The sequence below is a fragment of the Corvus cornix genome, chromosome 12, assembly GCF_000738735.6.
Source record: "Corvus cornix cornix isolate S_Up_H32 chromosome 12, ASM73873v5, whole genome shotgun sequence".
In the NCBI taxonomy this organism is placed as follows: Eukaryota; Metazoa; Chordata; class Aves; order Passeriformes; family Corvidae; genus Corvus; species Corvus cornix.
Window position 1 is genome coordinate 40,112 of NC_046342.1, and position 26,758 is coordinate 66,869.

The 26,758-nt window shown below is 43.6% G+C and overlaps 1 protein-coding gene across 2 annotated transcripts in view; it reads left to right on the forward strand.

Annotated features, from left to right (window-relative positions):
• The first annotated feature begins 374 nt into the window (after positions 1-374).
• Positions 375-26,758, forward strand: part of BICD2 (BICD cargo adaptor 2) — a 60,899-nt gene continuing 34,515 nt past the window's right edge. Inside the window, exon 1 of one of the 2 annotated variants that reach the window (XM_039559111.1) lies at positions 375-809. In XM_039559111.1, the coding sequence (XP_039415045.1) occupies positions 570-809 (240 nt within the window). In that variant the 5' untranslated portion in view covers positions 375-569. The remainder of the gene's footprint in view (positions 810-26,758) is intronic. The other variant, XM_039559112.1, reaches the window with a different exon arrangement.

The window sequence follows — 26,758 nt, forward strand, 5'->3', positions numbered from 1 at the left end:
CCGGGCCGTCGGGGGGTGTGCACCGGCTGTGTGCACGGGGTATGTGCCCGTGGTCCGGGGGCCTGTGCCCGAATGTGTGTCCGGGGGCACTGGCGGGGGGGGAAGGGTCCCGGGGTGCGTTCCCTGTCGGGCTGGGCCGCCCCCGGGCACCGCCTGCCCTACACTCTCCCCGCCGCGCTACCCGCGCCGCCCGGCAGAGGTCCCTCTCCCCTCCGCCCGCCACAACCCTTGCCCATCACGATGCATGCCGGGAGCTGTAGTCCGGCGAGCTGTGCGGTGCGCGGCGCGGCGGTTGCCGGGGACTCCCGCTCCCAGCGTGCCGCGGGGCGCCGGCCCGGCCGTGCCTTTTGAATGATTTCACTGCGTTCGGCGCTTGCGGCGAGTGCGGCGGCGGGCGGGATTCAGGGAGGATCCGCGGCGGGAGCAGCGCGCGCCTGGCCCGTCGATGGCGGCCCGAGCGGGCCCTGCCATGGCCGCCTGCGGGCCCTGCCGCTGTTAGGAGCGGAAGACGGGCTGCGCGTTCGCCCCTTCGCCCATCCGCCTCGGCGGCCGGCGGCCCCCCCGCCGACATGTCGCTGGCCATGGAAGAGGAGGAGTACGCCCGACTGGTGATGGAGTCGGAGCCCGAGTGGCTGCGGAGCGAGATCAAGCGTCTCTTCCAGGAGCTGGGCGAGACCACCCGGGAGAAGATCCAGGCGGCGGAGTACGGGCTGGCAGTGCTGGAGGAGAAGCAGCAGCTGAAGCAGCAGTATGAGGAGCTGGAGCTGGAGTATGAGACCATCCGCACCGAGATGGAGCAGCTGAAGGAGGTGAGGCGGGGGCGGCGGCAGGTTGGCGGCCTGGGCCCGAGCGCGGCCGTGGCGGGTGGAGGGGCGAAGGCGGCGCGGAGCGGTGAGAGTGGGGGCGGCAGGTTGAGGGGCCCCGGGGCTGCTGAGGGGCGACCGGCGGGTTCCCAGGCTTCGGCCTGGCTCCGACAGGGCGGTTGCACGCTTCCCGAAAATGACAGCTCCGAGGCGCCTGGCTGCAGGCCGGGCCACGACAGGGAAGGGATGGAAAAAAAGGCCTTTCTGCCCCGACCCCCGCTCCTGTGAAGGGGAACGTGGGAGGGAGGTGGGTAAACGCTTTTCTTTCTCTTCCCGTCCCCTTCCGTTCCGCCTCGGGGTCCGGTAGGTGGGCCACCCCAGGGCTGCTGTAGGGCGAGGAGCCGGGCAGGGGTTGCCCCTCCCCGGGGCTGGGGCTGCCTCCACCGCGCCCCCGGGAGAAACCCGAGCAGGCGGCGGGGGGCGATGGCCGGGACCAGGGTGCGGTGGCGATGCTGTCATATGCCTGCTTTTGTGTGGAAGGAGAAATCTTACGTTGGTGTTAATCACTTCCTCACTGGGGACCACCACGAAAATAATATGGCAGACTTCAGTTCACATAGCTTTGTTTTGTTGCAGGTCCTGCCGTTGGCATATTTTTTAATTACGTTATTTTGTAAAGGAAATTCCAGATCTAATCTGTACAGTTTATCAATAGAAACGCTGTGTTAGGCAATTGACACATTAAGTTTTTCTCATGCAAGATCTCCTCTAGGTGTAGAATGTGGGAAAAGTGCTGCCCGGGGGACAGTCTGAAAATGGTGGCTTGTGTTCCTTATGAGCTGATCCCGTCAGCCCACTGCAGGGCATGGCCCATGGGAACTTGTCCTGCCTATAGCCTTGTTTGGTTCCGTGATTTGGCATGCAGGCAAACCTTGTGCTGCTTTTAAACTGATTTAGGCCTTGCCTTGATTACAAAACATCTGATATAGCCCCTAAGAGGTGCATATAGGTGGATTTATTTGACCTGTGAAAATAGTACCCAATGGGGCTTAGCATTAACTTACTCAGTTGGAAATGGATTTTAAGTAAAGTCAGAATACAGTATTTCAAAGGGAAAGTAAATCCTTTTAACAGACTGGTACAAAATCACCTGAATCGGTGAATGCCCTCCCTTCCTGTGTACTGTATGTCTTTTGGTCTTGTAAATAAAGCTTTCTTTTGCTTTTATTGTGTTAAACAAGCATAAGCAAAGAGGTTAATTACTTTGAATTACATGGCTATAAACTTGTTAACTAAATATGCAAGCTGAACTGATGTGCTGCTGTTCCTAGAGCCACTTGAGACCAGCATGGTTACGCAGCATACAGGAGCAGAAACTTGGAAGTCAAGGGCAGAGGCAGCTGTGGAGTTGAGCTCAAGGGAGAGAAAAGTCAGTAAACCCAGCTGGTATGTGGGATGCAAAACACGGCTGGCATGGAGAGGTGATGGCCCAACCTTATTCAGCAAGGCAGTGCCTGACACACCGGTGGGAGCCAGGTTGCCTTGGTCACAGGTAGTGCTTTAGTCACTGGGCTGTGCCATGTGTGTTTGGACATTATATGTTTTGACTTTCAGATGGAAAAAGGCTTGATGATATTGTCTTTTCATTCTTTTAGGGCTGTAACAATTGAGAAGCTTGTAAAAGAGATTTAAAAGAAAAGGGAAAAAAAAAAAGGCAGAATCAGCAATGACTCACTCCTTTTTGCTTTTAACATTTTGAATGATTTGCTTTGTGCGTGCATGTTCCATTCTAATTAAGTCAAAACCTGGGAGGCAGACAATTCTGGGAACAGCTTGAGGACTGTGATAGCCTACTCGGAGAAAGAGCATTGCTCCTCTAGTTTTCTTGTGATGCTGTGCAGGAGTCTGGTCTGCTGTAGATCTTGTAAACCTTTAGCCAGATGTATGAAGCATATGCTCAGAGGAGGAGTTTATCATCTTTGCTGTTTTATGCAACTTCTTGTTTTTCCCACACTCAGCTAGAGGAGTGCTGCATACAAGACTTACTTCGTGTCAAGCTCCAACCTAAAGGGACTCCACCTTGGCTTACTTAAGTTGTTCTTGGGGAATGTGGGAATCTTGGGAGATTGATGTCAAACTAGAACAGGATTGCTTTCCATCTCTTGCTTCTTAACTGTGACTTCATGCAGCCTTTTAAAATATAGCCCTTTTAGTCTCTGTAGATCTTACTTTGTTCATCTATGTTGAGAGAGCTAAGTGGCACAAAGCAGGGTGCGGGGCAAGCACACAGCGGTCTTCTGTCCTGCTGGGTATTGCAGATTTGGATATGCTTTAATTTGTTTAATACTATGAAGCATCCCTGTATCATGGCCCTGTTCATACCATAGGTAAATGGGTTTTGAGCGTGGGAACTTTGTAATGCAGTTTGTTGAAAGTACAGGCTTTTCTGCTACAGTCATCAGATCTTTCTGGCCAGGTTCTCCTCCCTGCCACACAATCCCTGATGTGGCAGAAATTCAGACCCTTAACCTTCACTGTTGTACCCCTTTGGCGAGTGTCTTTGGTCAGAGCTATACCCCATTTTGTAAAGATCTCTGTACTCTCAGTATTTGCGATCCAAGGTGTCCTGGTGAAAGTGGGGAGCAGCTCTGTCCTTGCACTGCTGAGCCTCCGCACGAACCCCTTTTTAACTGGGGTCAAGTCTTCTCTAAGTTTGTTCTTTTATTTGTATGTGTGCTGACTTGATCTCATATATCTTTTAAGGTACTTTGTGCTGCATTTCTTCTATAATTTTATTTGACAGAACAAAACTGAAATGCAAACTGTCTCCCCAGGTAGACTTATTGTTATTTTCAGTACCACCTTTGCTTTTGTAAAAGGGAATTAATGTCAAACTGTAATAAAGATTATGATAAATGTTTTCCGTAGTTCAGAGAAATAGGATACTGGTTTTCTTGTAGTGAAATACTACATTGTGTTGTGAACAAATGATTTTATTCGTTTTTTACTCCCTCTAGGAGGTGAACTAACAAATTTTTTTCTGTAGGCTGTGTTTCAGCTGGTAAGTCACCCTGCAAGCCTTTGTGATGGTGCTAACTGTATAAATTACAGGGCTGCCTACCTACCTGAGCTGGGACTTTTTTCCTACATGGACGATCACCTCTTTGTACACTCCAGCTCACAAAAGTGGTTGTCTGAGGATTCAGTTATTTCTTTCCTGATGATTTGTTGGGGAATGTGGCATGGAAGGCATGCTTGAAAAAGAGGTTATCTGTTTCTCTCAGTACTCTGGAGTTGCTTGAGATGTCAGATTTATAACCACCTACTAGCTCAGTTATGAAACTGGCTGCTGTCCAAAGCTCCTTTCTGATTAAGTGGTTATGTTGTATTGGTGGTGGTAGAATTGTGTTTAAACCCTTGGAAAACATGGGTGTTATGATTAATTATTTCTGTAATAATGTGAAAGTTCATAAGTAAACTATGTCTATCCTTAAAGTCTAAAAGCACGTGTCAGTATGTCACAGTTAGCGTGATGTATATGGTTTGTGGTTTTTAAGCGGAGAACAAACTTACGAGAATACTGGCAATGATCTGCACAGGGCTCTTAATTTCTTTGTATGGTAACAGTGGCCCTTGTTTTTGTTTTTTGCCTTTAAGAGTCACGTATTGACTTTAATGCTGCTTTATGACTTCTCTGTGGATGATTCCTGGGTAAATTTGCAAGCTGACTTTGAAAGAAACATTCAGGTAACACCTTGCTGCTTCATTTCCTGTGAAGCTCAAGTGGGGTGTATGATGCAGCTAAGGTAATGTGTCCCGGGCTGTAGTATTTGTACTGTTTATGTTGAGGTGGAGTGTACGGGATCTGTGATCGCTGACAGAAGTTTTGCTTTGCTTAATTGACTTACATATGTACTAGTTAATTGGGTATATTTTATCCAGGCTGGTTTAACATTTTGTTATGTTACATGTTATTAACGTAACATTTAACTGTGCATCTTCAGAAGTGAAGGAGAAATCATTCTCTTTCCTGTCTACCTCATGTAGTGTTGTGTGCCTTGTAGACAGACATTGTAAACTGCTCGCTGACGTAGCAGTGATTCTCCCCACTGGATTTATCAAAGCATTTTGCCAGTTGTACTGCTGTGCTCATATTGTGTGTAAGAACATAAGGGCAGAGAGGGAAGAAACGGCTAGGCTAAAGTTACCTAACAAACCCATGACAGACTGGGATTAGACCCTCTGTGCTCATGAATCAATGCTGAATTGACCAAGTCTTTCTGTTTAATCATGGTAAATAATGCTGTTCAGTTACCTCTAAGGTATACCTCTAAGGCCTCAGGTACACCTCTGCAACCTCTTCCTAATACATATTCAGATGATATATTGATTCCTGCTGAAAGGAAAGGACATTAATGTCATTTGAGATCACCTCTAACTTTGCAGCACTGTTAAAATCAAAGGATTTAATGCATAAATTAAATGTTTCTTTAAATAGACCTGTTTAGGTGAAATTTAATTCTGGTTATACATATGTAAATCTAGACTAGGGAAAGTACAACTGCAAATTGAATTTATGAAACTGATACCAATTTTGCACATACTAATAGAAAATGTTATACTTTCGTGAATCTGTCTTGGGGACTTAATGGTGATTGTTACTTGGAGTCCAACACCTGCCACACTTGAAATGTTAGAACACACTTGCTGTCTCTACTGTCAAATCAGACTGAAAACTGTGGGTAGGGTAAGCAAAATAGTCCTGTGTAAATTAAACCTCTTATATTTTGATAAATCATAGTTGCTTTTCGTGAAGAATAGAGGCACACCTAACAGTAATCTGATGTTTGCAGTGATATAGACACTTAGTACTGTGTTTTGGAAAAGCTACATTTCTCACATATCCTTACTTACGAAAAAAACAAAATGGGAAAAATCAAATGTTCCAATTTTTCCTGGTGTACTAGAAATAGTAACCTGTAACGCTTCATGTTACTAAATTAATTTTCTTTGCTAGTGTTCCTTGAACTGCCTTTCTTAAAAATATGACATAATATTCTTGAAGTGATGATTTCAGATTATTTTATGAAATTGCTGAATGTTCTTCTTGGGCTTTTTCTGATAAAATTAACTATACCTTATGTATTAGAATATCCATAAATGTTTGGGTGAATAGTAAGGACCTTCAGGTGGAATTATTTAAAAAACCCCCATGTTTCTGCAGAAGTGGTTTTCCCTAAACTGGTGTAGTCTCAGCTGAGAGCTGGGTCTTGGGGAAAAGTCACGTTTTACTTTTGGTTTGTGGTGTTTGTGTGTGCCTTGGCCCAGAGTGAGGGCTGTCCCTGACCTCCAGCAAGCATTAGATAATTTGTTTCTAAGTTTCTACATTAAGTTAAACCCAAGGTTTCAATGTTTGGCAGCGGTAGTGCAATTTGCTGCCTGTTTTTTCCTTGGAAGTGTGGCAGCACTGAGCATTTGCTGTCCTGTGTGGGGGATATAGTAAAATTACACTGTGGAACCGAGCCAGATTTTCTTTGTTCTTTTTCTTTTTTTTTTTTTTTTTGGTTTTGTTCTTGAATTAGGCCAATACCCCAGTTTGGGTCACAGGCGTGTTGCACGTGGTTGTGCAGGTACCACCTCACCCGGAGTCTGTTAAAGCAGCAGCAAACAAGGAATGAGAGGAGCATCTTAAGCTAGTCTTGCTGCTGAGCTTGGCGGTGAAGCTGCTGCCTGAGCAGCACAGACAGCAGCTGCACAGTGAGCGGGGTCTGTCTGGCCTGGCTGCTGGGAATTAGCAGTCCTGGGGATGCTGCAGTGGCAGTGTTATTGTCAGGCTGGTGGCTTTGGTTGAGGTCTGTCCTGGGATGTAGTCTCTCTTGCAACATTTCTTGTCTTTACACAAATAAATTATTCATTAGAGCCTTGCATTTGGCATCCTTCAATGTGCAGTCCCAGATGAAGGCACCTGAGAGCTGGGGCTTGAAGGTGGGATGGGAGGCTGCCTGGGTGTTCAGAGAACAGGGGCAGACCATCTTAGCATAAGAAACACTAGACCAAAAGCTGCATGCTGGTGGCCTCTCTGCACAGGTGCTGCAGGGGAAGATTCCTTCCAAGCAATATTGCTGAGGGCTGGAGTGAACCCAGAGGGCTTCACAGTGGGGGACATCTGTGTGTTCCCACAACCCTAAGGCAGAAGTTTGTGCAGCCCCTGATGTGGCAGACATCCTGCCTGGAAACTGAAAGTCTCAAACCTACAGTCGCCTGTGTTTTGTCACATGGGCTGTTGCGGTTTCCTCATTTCAAATCTTGATTCATCCTTACAAAATCTATGGGAATGTGCTTGCTAGTTTCAGGGGTATTAATACCCAATTTATCCCTTTGACTTAGGACTGTATTTCTTCTAGTCTGCAAAAGAATGCTAATGATTTGGAAAATTGCCTGATTTTACTAGGAGGGGGCAGGAGGATGGGAGCAGTGGTTCTCAAGTCTGTGCACTGCCCCCGGACTTAACAGGTTCACCATTTCCTCTTTCAGTCTATGGTATGTGAGCTTGTGACTAATCTGTAGCAGCATGGGACCGTAAGATGACTTCCAGAGGGTGATGCATACTCCAGGCATTCATTTGCTTTCTTTCTCTGCTTTTGGCAGACTGCAGAGAATTGTTTGTTCAGATTTGGTAACCCAGCAACAGAGGAATATAATGTGGGTTTGAAATATGATCTGCAAAACCTCAGCAGAGGGAAATGACATAAATCAACTTTGGCATCCAAATGAATGGAGGAGCCTCCATTTCAGAGAAGAGCAGAAGTTTTAAGTACAATAACTGCAAACTGGCTTTTTTTCTTAGTTTCCCCATTCTCCAGCTCATTTTCCTTCTTTCTACCTCCTACTTTCCTCCCCCTTCTCTCTTCTCAGCTGTTTTTACTAATCTGGCTAAAATATACACTAGGCAGCGGATGTCAGGCTCACCTTACTTTGGAGTGGGGACTTGCCTGAGGAGTCTGCTAAAAGGTGTGGTCTGTCTTGGCCACAAACAGGTGGTTTTGCTGCTAGGGCTCTGGGCAAGCAGGGACCCACGTGGTGTCTAGATGTGTGCCTGGACATGGGGCTAATTGGGAATGTTTGGCCCCGACATAGTTGAAGGTCAGTGTGGGAATGGATGTGGATTCTCTGCAGTCCTGTGTCCGTGTTCGGGAAGCAGCTGTGCCATATGAGGACCTATACAGCTCTCACTGAAACAAGTGGTGTGTCTGGTGGGGTGCTGAGTTGTGCTGGATGGACCAGACTCTGTTGTGTGCTGCAGTCCTTGGTCTCCTTACATTTTTTCTTTTCACCCCTCAAATGCTGCCGGTGTGCAGTGTGAAGCTTGGCGAGCTCCCAGCATGGTGCGGAGTGCTGTGCTGTAGGCAGCAAGACAGTATTTGGTAAGTTCATTAGGAAGTCCTTCTTCATGGTTCAGCCTGTCAGTGCTGCGCAGAACTGGGCCTGTAGTTCATCTCTGACTTCAAGACAGAGAAGTATACTGACCTAAGACCATAACTGGCATCTAACCTGCCCAAACCAAACAAGATTCATTGCTTCCTGTGCACAGAGAGTTTGTTACATCTGATTTTAGTCTCCGAGGTCAAAATTCTCTGTATTTTCTGATGATGAAGGATGATGTTTTTTTGGAACTTGTTCTGTTCTATGAATGGGTAACTCTAAACCATAAGGGATTTTCTCACATCTTGCTGCATAAGGCTGTGTGTGTTTTGAGGGAGAAATTTGGCTGTGCTGCCCAGAGTGGCTGAGTAGCATGACATGTCTGTAGTCCACTCAGCCCTCTAGCTCTTGGAAGCTGTGTGAAACTTCTCAACAGTGCAGTGTTAGGAAGGAGATGGAAAGAATGCATTTTCAAGCAGTCAGTATATGATTATTTAGTGGTTTTCTCCAATGTTGTTTGGAGAGAGCATTTGGCCTTTGAAATAGAAGTTGGCTGTTGTTGGATGAGTGTGACTGTCCCCACCCAACAGGCTATGAGCAGAAACAAGCGTGTCATGTAGCGTGTGTCCTCAGCTTTGGTGCATACTATCAAGTGAAGGAAGGTCATCTTGCCAAAACATACCTCCCTAAATAAATTTAGGTCTCTGATTCAGCAGAAATCATCCAGCCGTGGTCCTGATTTAAATTTTTCTCTGGCTCAGTTTAAAACAGTAGCTGAGACTTGTATCCACGTGAGTAAAAGCTTCTAACTTGTATCTTGGTTCACGGTGTTCAACAGCTGTGCAAAGCAATTCCACTTGGCTCCCTTTTGGGGATGCTTTCAAAAAGTATATGGTTTTAACCAAGAAATGGCTAAAATCAAATGTTCCCATGTGTTTTAACTGGATAATAATTTTTCACAGAAATAATTTCTCTTGAAGTGAAGAACAGGGATTGATCTGTTTATTTCCAATTCAAATTTTCTTCTGTCGCTTTTGAATTTTTTACAAACGTACACAATTTAATAGCTGTACTATCACTAACAGCAAGGCTTGACCTATAACAAGAGGTGTTATTTTGTCTCAGCAAATGCCTTCTATGTGATTCTCTTTGTCTTAAAGCTTTTGTGGCTTCCAACTCTGACATTTCTCATTCTAGAAGTCCAGTTTACACACCTGGTAATGGTTTTCCCTCTGTCACTCAGCAGTACTGGGGTATTCTTCCGCATCGTACAGCTGTGGTGGTGGGCAGAGGATTTTAAAGAAGAATTTGCATTACAAATACAGCAGCATATTTAGTGTGACCAAATGTATAAGAAAATGCAAACCTTTATGCATTCTCTGAAGCATCAGTATGCTCAAGATGGCTTTGTGCTGGCTTCGTCCTCTAGAAAAATATGCTGATTTTCTTTCCTCCCCATTATAATGGAATTATAAGCTCTATGATCTTAAATCAGTGTAACGGCTCTAGCTTTTGATGGCCAGCTTTTTGGTCTTTCATAACAACATGGATGGTTGTTTGTAAATTTGAATGACTGGTTGGTGTTTGAGATGAATGAGATCTCGTAATGTAAAAATCTGTCATATGTGTACATAAAAGATTAAAGGCTGATGTGCAGTTGGGCTCTGTAGCATACAGCATAGCTACACAAAATGTACATTCAACAAAGTGGAAATTAGTTAGCTTGAAGTGCATGCAAACCAGAATAGTTTGTTAAATTGAAAAATCCTCTTACTCTGGCAGGGTTGGTTATTAGATGTGTGTTTGGGGAGGTGTTCCTTGAGATAAGCTGCATTGGTCAGAGTATGGTGCCAAGGTTGTGGGTTCAATCCCTGTATGGGCCATTCACTTAAGAGTTGGACTGGTGATCCTTGTGAGTCCCTTCCAACTCAGAATATTCTATGATTCTGTGAGAAGTAGCACAATGCAGTAGATTGCAATTTAAAGTGTCACACTGGATGTATTTCTTTCGTTGTGTATCTTTATTAAGAATTTTACTTAAATCTAAACCTTGCTTATTTTGGTATGATTGCATTTGGCAAACATTTCTGAATTTTTCAGTCTACTTAGGGTATGACTGTCTTTTCCTTCTGGCATTTGAGTGATCAAAACATTTCAGGTGGGTAGGAAGGCACTTAGCTGGCCTGTCATGTCAGCTGCAAAGGTTTCATAGAGCCTATGAGGGCAGAATTATCAGGTACTTTTCCTAATGAGTGTGATCCATCTAACATGTGATTATTCAGTTGTGATGAGATCCTCTGGGAAGTCAGTGGGAACAGAGACCAGTCCAATACAACTTTGTTTCGTAGGTGAGTTACGACAGTCTTGCCAGAGAGACTTACTGAAGTGACAGGGACTTAAGAAAACATTTTCTGCCATGTGTTGGGCTCACACAGAATGTGCCAAGATCTGTGCCCTTACCTGTGCAGCAAACCTGTTCAGGGGAGACAAACAGGAGAAATCTGCCCCTGTAGCCTTAAATACAGGTTTTCATTGACAACATCTTGGCTTTGCGCACTCTCTGTTTATTGACTGTTGCCAATCTTAAATGACAAAGTAGCAGGGATTGTGCCTTTAAAAGAACCCCCACACCTAGAGTTGTCTTGAAAGTTAAGGTGACTTGTTTCTTATGTGGACCCAGAGAGGCTAGAAAGTACCTGAACTGCCCTTGTATTTTCCCTTTTTCCTCTCCTGTAGAGGAGGAATTCCATGACTCCAGTAGCTGTATTTTGAATGTCAAATAATTTAAGACTTCTAATACTCATGAGATGGTTTTGTATATGCACATCTGAATTATTAATTGAGCATCTCACCTTGTACAGATGTCTGTGATCCTAAACCCCTAGTATAAACAAATGCATCCACAAACCCACACCTGTAACTCTGCAGCTGCTTTGAGGTTTTTTTAAATTAAGAGCCTCTGGTGCAACTTTTCTAAAAACAGCTTAGTCTGTGTTGTTCTCTAACTGCTTACAAGCTGGGAGATCTAATGGAAATGCAGATGGACCCTGCAACCTAGTGGCCAGAGCTGCAGTGACCTTTATTCCCCATCAGCAGGAAAGTTATGTGCCAACATGTCCTTGGAGCTGTGCCCTGGTGTTTGGTAGGAGTACAGGCACTGCAGCCTGGAAGTTCAGCAAGGCACCCTCATAAATACTTGGATTTGGTTCTGCAGTTGCAGCACCAGATTTTTGTCTTTTCTCCCTCCTTTATTTTAACTGGGTTGGGAATGTTTTATGGGCAGGAAACGGGAATGTCTGTTTTATGAGCACAGCTGTTTAAACTTAAACCGATGGTAGTATGTTGAGCTCTCTCCTTTTGGAAATGGCCAAAACCCTTATGAAATTGGAATAGCTCACTTGCTGTTTGAAGCAGCAAACTTTTAAAACTGCTGTCTTGTGTCATCAGTTTACAACATCACATATTTCCTTACTGTGTCAATGAGACTGCTAGGGATGTTTCCCTAATTAAATTTGTGAAAAAGTAAATTGAAGGAAAGGGATTTTAGATTTTATGTTTACTTCTGGAATTTAATCTTATTTTAACATGCATTCCTTCTTCAATCCTGTTTAGGGTATGAACTTCTAATTCTTGTCACCTTTGCTCTTGATGAAACTTCCATAAATACAGTCCCTGAGTCAGTGCTGTCTCTCACAACTGTGCTACAGTACAGGCAGTTAAATACTGAATGGATGGATTTGCCTTGGTTTAATGTGACCTTGGTGAAAAATCTTTGAGCACATCAAACCTAATTGTAAATACAAGTTTCCCCGTGGCACATAGCAAACACAATGCTGAATTCTGTATTATACTGGGAGTTAATAAAGTATAAACATGTACTGAATGTCTTGTAACAGGAGGCAGCTACTTGTATTTTTATTCCTTTCATGTGTATGCACATGCATGTCTGGTAAATTCTAGCATTATGAGAAGACTGAAAAAGCTTGAGTCTCTTTTTTGCAAACCATAGCTAAACACAAGAAGAAAAGACCTTTAATCTACTGCTCTTTTTAAGAATGGATTTTGAAAGATGTCTGTGGTCATTCACTTCTTTATAATGAAAGGATGCGTAGCTCACTCTTTTATGTAAGTATTGTCATCTGCCAGTTGAATGGTGGGAAGGGATAAAGGAGAGCAAAAATAATATATGAGCTAGTAACTGGGCTTAGAACTTGTGTATCCTGAGCATTGTCAAAATATTCCCCATGGCTGCCCAAGTACTGTGTTCAACAGGAGCATCCTTCCTGGAGCTGTTCTGGTAGAGGATGTTGCAACCTTCTCTGATACCTTTTGCTGTCTCACACCCCACCTATCTTCCCCCAGCCCTCCTATCCCCCTTGCCCTTCTAAAGTTTTGAAAAGGGTGATGTGTCTGCTTCACAAATAAACTTTCCTGGAGAGTTTAGTTGGATCTGTGAAAGGATTTTTGAAGGCCTCTTTCCCAGAAGTGTATTGTGTAGTTGTAGAGCTACGGCTCTCTTTTCTGGCTCCTTGTAATTCCTTCCTTGCCATTACATGGAGGTTTGGCCCTTTTGTTAAGAACCTTTTTGATTACGCATGCTGAACACAATCTTCAATTTAATATGTATCTTTTTGAGAATTCTGTTTGGTCTTAAAATTGCTTTGTGTTCAGAAGATAAAAGGGAAGCAATGCATAGAAAAGACAGCAATTCGGGTGGGTTTTTTAAATTTTTTTTCCTCCGAGGATGCTGTTTTCTCCTGCCCTCCTCTGCCCGTTCCTGCATGTATTGTGCACTCAAGAGCCTCAGTCTTCATAGGTTTGGAAGGGAACCTCTGAGGCTGGGAATAGCCTGAGCTGGACAGGCTGGAGAACTGGGAGAGTGGCAGGGAGGTGTGTCTGAGCTCCCCACTCCCCAGTGGAAGATGAAACTGTAGTTGCTTCGTTCATCAACCAGCTCCAGCCTCCTTCCTGCCTTCAGTTGTATGTTCCTCTGTAAATCCTTAGGGCTTTGGGGTTGTTTTGGGACTATTGCTGGTTGTGAAATTGCTGCAGGTGGAGAGCAGAGGACTTGACGTAACCTTTATAAAGTTTCTCCTTTTTCTATTCGCAAGGGGCTTCTACCAAAAGACTTTCAGAAGTGAAGGTTTTTTTAAAAGCTTTTTAAGAAGTTAAAAAATATTAGGAGTATTACTTGAAATTTAATATTAATAACCTGTTACAAGCCTGTCATTCTTAAAATGTTAGCAATTGCCATGTGTAACTTGCTTTCAGCTGTGCATGTATTCCAGGTTTTGTCTTGTGTGGGTTTTTCTGTCTTGCTGCATGGGTTTGTTTATGTAATAAACATTACATGGTAATTTCTGTATTCACTATATTAATGTTATAGCAGTGCCACGTGTACAAGTATATGCACAATTGGCTTTAAAAGGAAATAAGCTTTGGCCCAGGGTACTTTATCTAAAGCATAGTTAACTGGAAAGAATGTTGTTCTGCCCTGGGGCAAGTAATGTCCAGACAACAGAGCTGTCTCCTGCTCTTGTGACTAAATACTCCGAAAACTATCTCTAAATACTAACACTAAATTCTAGCCAGCTTCAAATGAAAATTTGTCTTTGCAGACAGATGAGTCGAATCTGTCAGTGGTGGAGAGCTGATGGTGGTCTTACACAAGATTTGCCTGTGAATAGCTTGGTGTTTGTCTTCTCTTGCTCAAGATGGTTTATTGGGGTAAGCATGCTAGGTGCTGTGATGATGAGCAGCAGAGATGGGATGTTCCCATGGGAAGGTGCCACACTGCAGCACGTAGCTGACTTAGAAACTGATGAGAGACTGTATTTTTTTTTGTGAGAGTGAGAGTCAGGTTGCAGTGGTTGGTGTAGATGAAACGGGTTCAGGACGTACTGATGAGGAGCATCTGCTGGTAGGAAGGTTCGTATGTATGCTCTAGACACTTCTGGCTCTTGGTGCAGTTTACGGGGTTGAGTATAACATCTGCTTCCTCCTGAAGCTCTGTCAGGCTTTATTTCAGACACGTTTGACTCAGACACAAAATGCAACATATAAGGCATTTTTGCAAATTTCTTCTTTTAGGGGTTATTAATAACTTCTTTTTTTTGCATGTATGTTCTCTACTAATTGAGTCCAATTTGGGAAGCTACTTAAAGGTGGGCTGAAGCCAAAATATCCAAAGTAATGCCTGGGAAAGAAGACCACTTGCACTTAATGGCTAAATTAGAGCAGTGTTTGGGGAGTGGGATTCTTTTAAAACATTTCCCCCTCCCCCCATTGGATACAATGAAGTCTTGTTCTAAGATCGTTCAGTCATCATAGAAATATTTTAAGAGCAGATTTGAGTCATTTGGAACAAATCAAGCTGTGGAGTTGTTCAGCTCTAGCCTCCAGTATTATTTGTGTTGCTGCAGAACAGTCCGGAAAAACTGAAGACAGAACGCTAGCACATACACAAGTAACCATGAACACAATGTGCCATGTGTAACTTATTTTCTATTCTTTGCCCATAGGTTCTGTGGCCTCCATCTTTGGAGCCACTGAAATCCCAACTGGGCAATGTCCTGAGCACATGTCTGGTGGTGACCCTGCTTTAAGCAGGAAGGCTGGAGTAAATGACCTCCAGAGCTCCCTTCCAATCCTCAGTTTCAACAGTTCTACAGCGCTGTTATTTTGTTGCTTATGTATGTATGTTTTTTGCATATCGTGCTTTAAAATATGCCCCATCGTTTAAGTTCTAAAGTTTGAATTCATTTTTATGATTCATCCCCTCCAGCTCTATTTAGTCAGTGAATACACACACTGAAGGATTGAGTAGCTGAATCTAGATTTTACCAAGTGGAGCATGTGACACATACTAGTTATTTGTCTGGACTTCTGGAGGGCTGAAGGAATGCTGACTACTATGACACTTGCAGTATTACCCCTTAGGAAAGGAATGCAGAGAAGAGTTAGTTGTCTTCTGTCAGTGCCAGGCATTTAATGGGCTCTATAGCTTTATTCCTGCATGTAGGCTCTCACAGTGTTCCTACTAATCACTCTGATGTTTGGCAATTTTGAAGCCCTTCTCTCGCCCCTGCAGGTATTCTGCATCATTCTATTCTCTGTCCTTGTGAACTGCTAATGAAACTCCTTAAATGATGTGAATGAATTGTGGTTACCTTTAACTTCTGTGGGATTCTGGGGTGGGAAAAATTCTGTATTCCAGGATTAATTTTCACTCATGTGAGCCATTACACTTTTGTGTCCTCCTGGGTTCACAGTGGAGGTAAGCACAGTAGTGAATTGGAGGGAAATTGTAGCTAGGACTCTTCATGGCTTGAATGAGGCTTAAGTACATATCTTGTGATTTCTCCTTTCTGAAGTCTGGGAGAATTTTAGGAAGTAGAGAGGGCCTCTGAGGGCTGCGTTGTAGATGTTTTTGCCAAGGCTGCTGGGATAGTGGACTTGAACATTGTCTGTCCTGGAAGTTTGGAGGAAAACTTTCCCGTTGAAATATTCTGTTTTCCAGGCTCACATGGAATAGTGAAAGGTAGGGATGCACAGCTTTCCTGGCAGTTTAATGTTTCAGACAGCTCTTCCACCTGACACTGAATAATAAATCAGCTTGTTCTTATCCTCTCTGTGGAAGGAGACAAGGAGAAATATGCCTACTCATTTCACTTGGGAAACAGGTAGAAACCAAACAATAAGAGTACAGTAAAGGAATGTGGTGGGAGAGAGCTGCTAGTATATGCAGATATATATATATATATATAAAAATATAACTACTCCACTGGTTTGTAGCTTGTTGTTCTAATGTAGCCTTTGTGGCCTAGTGCCCTAAAATATAAATGACTTATTGGGACTGAAGCAAATGGACCCTTTTAATGTGACACAAAGCCTGTTAACATTAAAATTGGTCTGATGTTCCCTTTGACCTCTCTATTGTTAGGGTTTTGGGGGAGCACATTAAGACATTCATTCCTTTCATGCTCCTCAGTGTGAGGGACTGCAGCTGGGGAGCATCTTGGAATCTGGCTCATCTGGGGAGGCTTCTGGGGCTGGCAAAGGCCCTGTGAGGCATCTGTTTGCTTTTAAGGGTCTTGGCTCTGGGAATTGTGAGAACTGGCTTCGAAGAGCATTTATCAGCCCTGTGGTCTGCCGCTCTCAATGTGACTGTGTATGCCCTTTTTTCCACAACAGGCCTGAAAGAGCATTAAGGTTGACACTATATTTCTATGTGTGCGTTATGAGAAATGTATTTTCTTGTTTTTATTATCATTGTTCTCTGTGACAAGGGTCATCTCCATATAAAGTGATTAATTTGATGAAACTGTTTTTCTTGCCCTGGGCTCCATTTGTTGCCTGGTACCATGCTAGTGTTGTCTGCCATGACCGTGCTAGTCATGTGTTAGCTTTGTCTTACTGCACATAACGTTAGGCTTTGTATGAAGAATGTGGCCTTAATCTTCAGTAGGCACTGCTGTAGAAGGGAACAGAGCCTCCACGAGATGTGGAGTTCATGCGGATCCAAGTTTTATTCCATTGCCTCTTACTTCAATGAGGCTCTAAAGCTGGACTTTACTTCTGAAGGATTCCAGAGCTATCAGGAACAGCGCAATACTTGGTGTCTGTGCACCCAGGAATGCTCTCCATTGCTCAGGCTTAGATTGTTTAACTCCTGAATTGTTTAACTCCTCTTCTTGCGTTTTAAGATCTGTCTTAATGCTAGCTTTGGAACTGGTGCTGCAGCAGAGTGTAGTTGTACTGTTTTCCTGTTGGGTTACTGGTGTAGTGTCTTGAAATTTCAGGTCTGTAGATAATGGGTATATGTCTGTTTCTCTTTCTTATTGCAGTGCAAAAGACTGCAGTAATAATGGAAAAGTTATGTTCGAGGAATTTGAATAACATCTGTGGGGATGGCTAGAGTTGGTCTTACTTGATTTCTTTCATTTTTTTCTTTAACTTTCTGGCCTTTGTGGGCATAAAACTAGTGTCTGTTTATAATGCAACAAATCAACTTGCTCAAATTCAAGCTCTAAATATGAAATGAACTCCTGGAGAGACAGAGAATTCTTCCTTGTAGTCTTAAAAAATAAAACTGGTCTGCTTCAGTGTGTCACTGAGTACAAGATGTGACTCTCAGTTCTATGTTGGGATCACAGTTTTATTTTGAATTAATTGTGCTTTAGACATTAGTCCTGTATAGATGTACCCAGTGTTTCGTTTGAGCAGCAAGAGTAGCAGTGACAGTGAATGCAAAGAAGTGTAATAGTGTCCAAGGATAACTAATAATATACTCTAAAGTTTCTTCTAAGGTGTTTTTGAGTGCAATGCTAGGCTACTTGGTGTTGAACTTTCGAAACTTAAATGTTTAGGAAAGAATGCCCTGAGCAAATGACACAATTACTGGTCAGGTTTTCTTCCAGCATAGGAGACAAACTTCAGCCTTTGGCTGAGAAACTGGAAGCAGTTAGGGCACAAAGAGGATGAGCCTGCCCATTCATATCTGAAGTGGACAAGCAGCTACAGGCTCATGTCTCTTCTTCCCACTCTACTTCCTCCTGCACTTGGTTTTGTTCCTTTTCCTTGGTTTTCTGCTGAATTCCATTGCAGTCGCTGATCATCCTGCTGCCGCTGTTACCCTATGCCACTGTCTTGGCTGTCATCTCTTATCGTTTCCCTTGGACAAATACTCTTTGCCTTCTCCTTACAAGATTTGCTTTCTCCCTTTACCTAGTACTTCTCATGGCTCCTCATCTAATTGGTCTTTTTCTGACAATTTTCTTCTCCAGCTCACAGCCTTCTTCCTGTAGAACTCTTTCTCCCCTCACTGGTTCCCAGTAAGTTCAGATGACTCAGCCAGCTGGGCAGTGGCTTCATCTTTCAGGCCTGAGGCTGTCAAAAATGCCAGGCACTGCCAGGCATGGGTGAGGAGTAGAGAGGAGGAGGGTTAAACCTTGGTTTAAGGCCTTGTCTGTGCGTAGAAATCACTACTTTCCATTGAACTTTTAAAAATAAAGCTGGGTTGAGTTAAGCTGAAGTAGGCTTTGGGATGTCCTATGCCAGCCTAAACTGGGATTAATCCAGCACAGATGTAAAACAGACATTACTGCTGCAGCAAAATCTGTTTGAACAAGAATTACATTTTCCTGGGTGCCACTCTGGAAGAGCGTTTAGCTTTCCTCCAAATTAGAAGACATTTGGAATGGGCTACTGGGAGCCCTTGTCAGGGATCTGGCAATCTTCTGTCTGAGGCATGTCATGCATCTGCTTTAGCAGAGTTCTTGTTGCCAAAAAATACAGCATGACACCTCTCTTGCCCTGTCACCAGAGAATGGCAGAGCTGAGGTCAGTGGAAAGCTTCCTCTGCTGACCTGGCCAGACTGATACCAGAAGGCAGGAAGCGGGCATATCCCTGATACTGGATCTCTGCCCAAACCAGCTGGGTCCTGCCGGGCAGAGCTCTGGGTGGTACTGGCAGCTGAGCCCTTCTGAAGGCTTTGGCTCCTCAGTGCACTGTGGCAGCCCCACATGCCCTACCCAGTCTGAATGCCAATGAATGAAGGGTTTGTCTCTGCAGCTGTGATGCAGCTGTGTGCCCCCTGCATTCCAGCTAGCGGCCTTGAGTAGCTGGCTGGGGACAGCACGGGCTGGCTCTCTGCTGCTGGCCTGGGAGCTGTCACTGACCGCTTGGAAGCTTTGCAGGATAAAGGCTTTTCATTGCTGCCAGTGTCTGCCAACTCCTATTGCAATTAAAGGGTAATCTTTTCTAAATGGTGCTAAATTAAGGCTTAATCCCTCCCTCATGCCACATAAGAGGATGAATCCCTGATTTTATGAAAACAGCTTATTGTTTGGGCCACTGTCCAGCCAACCCATACAACAATGGTCCTGGATGGTTTGTCTGTGGAGAGGACTCACACTTTTTAATCCATCTGCCTGTAGATCCCACTCCAAAGTCCCCTATGAGGTGTATGGAGAAGTAGAGGAGTTATTTACCACTTCCTTGTATGGTCTCTGGTATGAAACTTGCGAGAAGGTTTCCTGTTGCTGAAGTCCTTACCCTGGATGCTGTGGTGGTGGAAGATGACTTTGCCTGTGACTGTGTGTGCTGGGTCCGTGCTGTTGGCTGTCCACTCACTAGCCACCAGCTGTGTGCTGTGTAAGTGTTGCATCAAAGCAAACAGTCCTGGCAGTATGGGTTGGTTTGTTTTGATTAAGGCAGCTGTGTGCATAAAACTGTAGTTAAAATTATTGTTATTTTACATAAGGCTGCTGCCACAATATAAATCAACGAGGGGGTTGACTTTTCACCTCTCTTGCAATTGCTGATCTGGATTAATAAACAACAAATTTCATCTTTGGGGACAGGAGGAGACTGCCTTTTGAGCCCTTGTTAAGACTAGTCTTTTATGCCTCTCCATAGGGGAACTACTGTGTCTGTAGAGCAAGATGCAGTCAAAATGTTTATTTGCTCATAAATACATGGATTTGTTTAAAGAAAGTGCAGTCAAATAGGATGGAGGGAGGGAGCAGTAATGGGGACACAAGTTTGTGGGCAGCTCATCTGTGAAACATATCCAGAAGCTTGCTTTGATTCCATGTTTTTACACAAATTCCTTGAGGGGAAAAAAATAATTTGGAGAATTTCAGTGGGATAATTCTAGCAACAGGATCTGAAATATACTATTACATAAAATCCTCTTAAAATCCTTATTATGTAAGACTTTTTTTACCATCCTGTTCACTTATGATTCTATATAGCAGTGTCTGTAGCATTACTACAAAGATCAGACCTGGTGTGGGCTTTCTTGATCTGTCTGCAGCCCAGAAGTAGGTGGCTCCTGAATAATATGGTCCTCACCCAAGTGTAAGAGTGAGTGGTTCTGGCTGGATGCTGGCAGAGGGGTTCACACTTATCACCTTCTCAGGCATGTGACCTTGGGCAACTGAACTTTCATAAGAGATGTTTAAATTATTATTAGAGGCAACAAAACCTGCATTATGTTCCTACTGAACATGAGGTCACGTGTTTATCTGTTTTAAGATGCATTTTCAGTTAGCAACCACGTGAAGGGCCCCTGGCTGGAGGATGGTGACAGACATGAATGAATCTGTGACAGACATTCCCCATCTAAGAAAACAAAAACATAGGCAAAACAGAAGAGCTGGCTGGACAGCTGTTATGGTGACAAGTGGCCTTTGAATTTATCCTTGGAGCAGTTAAAGATACTGATGTTGAAGGGCTTTGTGCTTTGATTGCCAGCTGATTGCTGTTACATAAGCATATTGCTGGTGTAGCTGCATTTCATAGCTAGAAATCCAATACTGTCATGAATTCTTTTTTCTTTTGTGCACCCTGCACCTGGCTGCATGGATTTTCTGTATTTTGCATTCTAGCTTGTAGCTTCCTTGGCTGTTCATCTGTATTCTTACTCTAGCCTGTTTGTGTTTCCAACAGCCTTATTCCCTTATAGTTTGGGCAGGATACATAAAATTACATAAGCTTTAATGTCTTTAATGTGCAACCCATTTGGATCAATGCCATGCTGCTGAATTGTCAGGGAGGAGAACCTTCAGCAGTAGGGAAGATTGCCTTTGGGCTAGATTTGGCTACTGATCTCTCAGTTTGACGGTGTAGACTTTTGTCAGGCAGCATGTGTGCAGAGCACAGGCTGGACACTGGCTGCAGCTGGTGACTTGCATTGCTTCAGCTTTGCTTTTGCAGCAGTTCTGTGCTGGTGAAGATTGTGCTATATTGACAATGGCAATCTTTGTGTGTGTGTGTTAGACTAAAACCTTGTGAGGAGATGTCTACACTTAGGGCCAATAGATAAACTGGAAATTTGTAAGATTCTGGGTTAAACATAGATCTGATTGAAGAAACGTGAATTGGCCAAAGGAGCTGCAAGATTTCATAAAGTGACATGGTTTTGGTTGTTTGGAGAGTTCTAACTGAGGGAATGCTTGGCATATAAACACAAGGGCCTTGCACAGTGCGAGAGGGGCAAGCCCTAAACGGTTCTTAATGGAGATCTGAAATTCATAGCAGCACGACCCCTGCAGTCACTGCCTGGAACTGGTAGTCTTTTGTAACTGAACAACACACGATGCTTATTAAAATCATTAAGAGCTGAAGAATGAAGACTTTGGTTTGAAATTTTTTTTTTTTTGGCACTGACCATGGAAAAAAATTAGTATCTGTATTAAGTGAGGTTTTTTGAGTGTGTTTAAATTGTTTTATTAAAACCAGCAATAGTACAAAAAAAAAGTGTCAAAAAATCCTGAACAGAATGGCATACTTGCACATCTGGGAAAGATTTCAAATATATTGAGTACTTGTGTTTTTCCGTGATACAAACAGGATGTAGCTATGTAGCATGCAAAATGGCTTAGGTATCTCTTTTTATAGGGTCCATTTTCTATACTTGTGTTTATTAGTCAAAATCTCTACTATCATTCACTTACATTCCTGTAAATGATAGCAGAACTTAAGCCCTTGGTATAAAATTTAGGGCAGGTAGTGGAAGCAGGAAAGACTTTGTTCTAAAGTTGTATTTCTGAGCCAGCAAATATGACTGAAAATGGCAAAAATGGTACTTGTCAATAAGTTAGCTGGAAGGCCCTTGCTTTTTGCTCCTATGAGGCTGTGGAGTTACTGAGTAGACTGAGGAGGAATGCCTTTCCCTCTCAGTGGCACAGCTAGTTAATGTGTTGCTCTGACAGCCATTAGAGAAGGAATGTAGCTTATCCATGCTTTAGACAGACCTCAAGTTTTGTTTGGGAATGTCAAAGTGGTTACGGTTAGGGATGCATTTTATTCTGGCTTCATGTGGAATTTCAAGGTTCATTTTGATGATTATATGTCAAGGAAATAAAGGAAGAGGCTTGTGTTAATCTTGATTTCATCAGTACCTTGGTGTTCTTAAAAAAACCTTTGAAATTCTGCAGAACTGAAGTTGTTCGTCGTAATCGAAGAACCCAGTGTTAATGAACAAAGCCCAGGGCTGGAAGGTTAGGTTGTTTGTGTTTGCCTGAGAGATAACAGGAAATAAGTGTCTGCTTGTTACTTGATGCCAAATGTGGACATATTTATGATTTGAGTGGAGTATGTGATGAAGTCTGAGGTCTGGATGCCAGGTAGGTGGGTATCTGTTTATCATTCCTCAGGTGGTTGGAAAGTGAGTATCTGGAAATACAGTGTTCATGTATCTACAAAATGGAGGTAAATGAATGTGAAACTGGTATAAGGAATTTTTTTTTTATCTATAGTACAGAACAAGAATTTACTTTATATTTCAGGGAATGGCCCAGGAGCATAAAAAGCAAGCAGGAATCTTTCTGATGATAGTACTTGCTAACATTCTTTAATTATTAAAACAAGATAGCACTTGAAAGAGTCTACATTAGAGGTACTGAAACTGCCCAAGGTACCATCAGGCCTGAACTTTGGAGACTGTGGGTTTGCTCATAAGGTAGAAAACAAAACTGAACTTAAATCATGAAAAGTGTTTCAATGTTTGGAGAGAAGAGGCACTTGCTTTGCAGCTGATAGTCTCATGAGAAAGTGGTGATGTAGGACCTCTCAGATGGCCACAGAGCAGTGACACATCTGAGGATAACCTAGGTGCGGTCACTTTAGGTGCGCTGGATGCTGCTAGAGTGGGCTTGGACAAAGGGGCAGGATCCATAACATCTTCAGCACGTATGTGACGGTGTGCAGGTCCCTCTGTTGTGCTGTTTTAGCCAAAACTCTTGCTCTTGCCAGTAAGGAAAGTGCCTGTTATTGCTCTGTTTTGACAGGTATTCTGCTCCAAAATAAGCAGAGACTGCTGTAATCCTGACAGGGCCCTGTAAAAATAGCTGTCAGCTTGCTTGTGCTGCCGTGTGCTGGGGGGCTTCCTCCCCTCCTGTGTGGTGCTGCTGGGACCCCTCCAGAGACGGGGCCCTAAGGGAAGCCTCTGCTTCCTGTTTGCCAGTGTTTAAGTCATGCACCGGGGCTTCACTTCCTCCCGTATTTTGTAGTTCTCTCTTTCCTAATCCTCCCCTTTACTCCAGAAAGTGTCCCATGGAGTTGAGCAGATGAAAATGCACTTGTCCTCCCTTTTTTAAGTGATGGTAAAACCCTGTCCCTGAATTGTTTCTGACACTGACACCACTGACAGGCAGACATCTGAGGGCGCTGGGCAGTACCTCACCAGCCACACGGAGTATAGATTGAGCTGGGTGCTCCGGATTAACTGGTGCACACCAGTGACTTGGCTGTGTGGCTGTTGCAGCTGGCAGTTGCTCGCTACAGGGTGTTTGTAGAAATTGCATTATGAGAAGAAGTTTTGTCCCTCTCCCTTCTTGCTTTTTAACCCAGACCTTAAAACAGAGGCTCAAATATGTCTAATGTTTATTTTTTTAAGCAATACACGACCATAATGGGCAATGGTAAGTGAACAAGCTGTAGTTCACTGTGAAGCGTGGACGTAGGCTACAAGCAGAGGGAATCGAGACTCCTCTGGAGTTGTAAATACTGTGCTAGTAGGACACAAAAGATTATGCCATTGTATTTGGGTTAAACTCTCTGGATTTTTGCTTAGGTTCTAGGGGGGAAATGAGTTTGTTATTCAGGTGTAACAAATCCTTAATGAGAGGTCAATTAGATAACAAGAAAGTGTCTGCTTTTGCCATGCAGAACTAGCTACCAGTGGTACATTTGATGATATGCCTTGTGCAGTCGTGTGTGCGCATGTGCGTGTGAGAATGGTGGAAGACCACTAAAACCAAAAAGCCTGACTAGTAGTTTAGGTTTTTATAAAGCTCTTCATGCAAAGGTCCATGAACAGCAGAGCTCACATGAGCACAGGTAATTTTGACATATTCAGGAAGTGATTCCACACTTAGCATTAGTCTCCTTTAATACTTCAGTGATTAAAAATCTGCTCAGGTATTTTAAACAATTAGTCTGAGTTTTTAAAATTTATTTTGTTTTCCCCCAAAGTGCCTCATGTCCTGGTTCGTTCTGCTACCAACAACTAACAGGTATTTATATGTACTGGGCTGTGTTTATGCAGCCGTATTTCTGACTCCTTGTAGAGCAGGGTTTGTTCACAGAAGCCTCTACTATTGTCACATCAGAGGAAGCCTCTATGCTGGTAAACAAGCAGCAGGGTAATAAGCTGTACATTACATATGTTTTTCAGGATGCAACTTACTTCCTTGTGTTATTTCTAGAGTGGGTGTGCCTGCGCAGCAGGCAAGCATTGTTCTTAGGAGGATTCCTCATGCAATGAGATGCTAATGCTATTAGCTATTGTATTAAAAAAAAAAAGGAAGACATTTACTTGAGTATCACTGAAGGATTTCGTGCTTACTGTTAGCCATACAGATAAAACGTCCTTGGTTAGGGAGCAAAGCCAGTGAAGAGGATGGAAAGAGTTTTCTATCACCGCTCTGTGTGTGTGTGTGGTCCTTTGGTTACCAATAATTAAAGAGCGAGTGGAAGCTGTGTCTTCGCATCCCTAAACTCTCAATCTTGCTCCCAGTTAAAACAATTATCTTCTCGGTTCTCTAATTATTCAAATGCTGGGTTGGGGCAGAGGAGGTGAGAGAGAGGTTAAACTTAATTTCTTGGCACTGGCTGCGGAGCCAGGGAGCGGTTCCTTTGGTGCCAATTTAAACTCTTGGTTGACCTTGTAGAAGCCTGCAATTAAACATCGGTTGCGTAAGTAGATTGTGCTCATATGTAGTAAGTAATCTTTCTTGTGTGGGAACAAGGATGTTCTATCTTATGCTTTATTTTTATGCTCCTTTTATAGAAAAGTAGTTCATAATATTGCAGTAACTCTTTTTTAATTCTGGAGTTAATCACATTGAAGCACGTTCAGCAGGCTTTTACGCCAGTAGATGGGCAGCCTGATACTCCAAATTTCTACAACATCACTTTGTTTCCTTACTGTGTATTACTTAATGGTCACCTAAGGATAAGTGAGCTCTGCTGCAGGGTTGCGCTGCAGTGACACTCTGGAAGGTGTAATCCTTCTCCAGCTCACACCACAGCATTTTATGGAAGGCAGTGTAGAATTATTTTGTGTGTTAGCTGGGCTTTCACCAAAGAAAGTGTAAACCATTATTTTAACAAAATGAAAGCCAGACCAAGGACTGGACTCTCTCCTGGAGTGTGCACAAATCTTCACCATTGCATGACCTCTTGGAAAGTGCTTGCTGTCAGTATGGAGTGGGCTGACATGGTGGGAAGTGATGTAATGTTTTGAAAAGCCTCACAATTTCACTGAAGGTGCCAGATCTCCTGTGAGCTGTTGTTTGTGAATCTATGCCTGCTGCTTAGTTAAGGTTTCTGTTTGGTCCCTGGGGATATTTGAGTCCTACTCCTAAACTTGTGAAAATGTGAGAGCTTTTGCCATGGTGAGGAACAAATGAGGAGCTGAGGCCTGTATGAGTGTACTGGCATCCAAGTGGTGGCTGGTCCCAGGCTGAGCATGGGCTGGGGCTGTGGATGAAGGAGGTGGTGGTGCTGGGCTGGAGATCCAAGATTGCCAGGAGGAACTTGGTCACACCTGCTACTTGCAGGGCCACACACATTCCCAGTGCATACGCCCGACAGACTTCAGGAAAACCGTTGTGTTCAAATAGAAAAAAAAGATTTTTCTTGCGAGTCATATGTGGGGCAGTTAAACTATTTCCATTTTGGTCTAATGTGAAGGACAGAATGCATATACTGGCTTTGCTAAATATAAGTTGGTTTTAGTAAGTTTATAAGTTGTCTTTGGTAAGTATAAGTCCTCCTAACTTTAAATACAGCTACATACACGTTTAGAGGACTGAGATCTCATTTGATTTTTCTTTCATGCTGTTGCAGAATCTTTTAGTGGTATTGTTGTGTTTTAACTCTATCCAGCCTCCAAACCCCACACAGCCACTCTCTCACTCCCCTACCAGTGGGATCAGGGAGACAGTCGGAAGGATAAAAGCTAGAAAATTTGTGGGTTCAGATAAAGACAGTTTAATAACAAAAGCAAAAGCTGTGCACACAAGCAATGCAAAGCAAGGTATTAATTCACTGCTTCCCATGACTGGGCAGGTGTTCAGCACCTGCAGGAGAGCAGGGCTCCATCCCGCGCAATGGTGACTTGGGAAGACAAATGCCTTCACTTCATATGTCCCTCCTAACCTTCTTCTTCCCCCAGATTTATATCCTGAGTATGTATCTGAATATGATGTCACATGGTCCGGAATATCCCTCTGGTCAGTTTGGGTCACCTGTCCTGGCTGTGTCTTCTCCTAGTGTCCCAACTCTCTTTACAATATGGCAGTACAAAAAGCAGAAAAGGCCTCGTCTCTATGTAAGCCCTGCTTACCAATAAACAAAACCAAATTATATCAACCCTCTGTTCAGTACAAATCGAAAACATAGCCACTTACTAGCCACTGCGAAGGAAATTAACTCTACTCCAGCTGAAACAAGCACCATAATGAAATTTCAGCTGACCCTGAAGATAGCATTATGATGCACAAGGCTCAGTGAAAGGGGA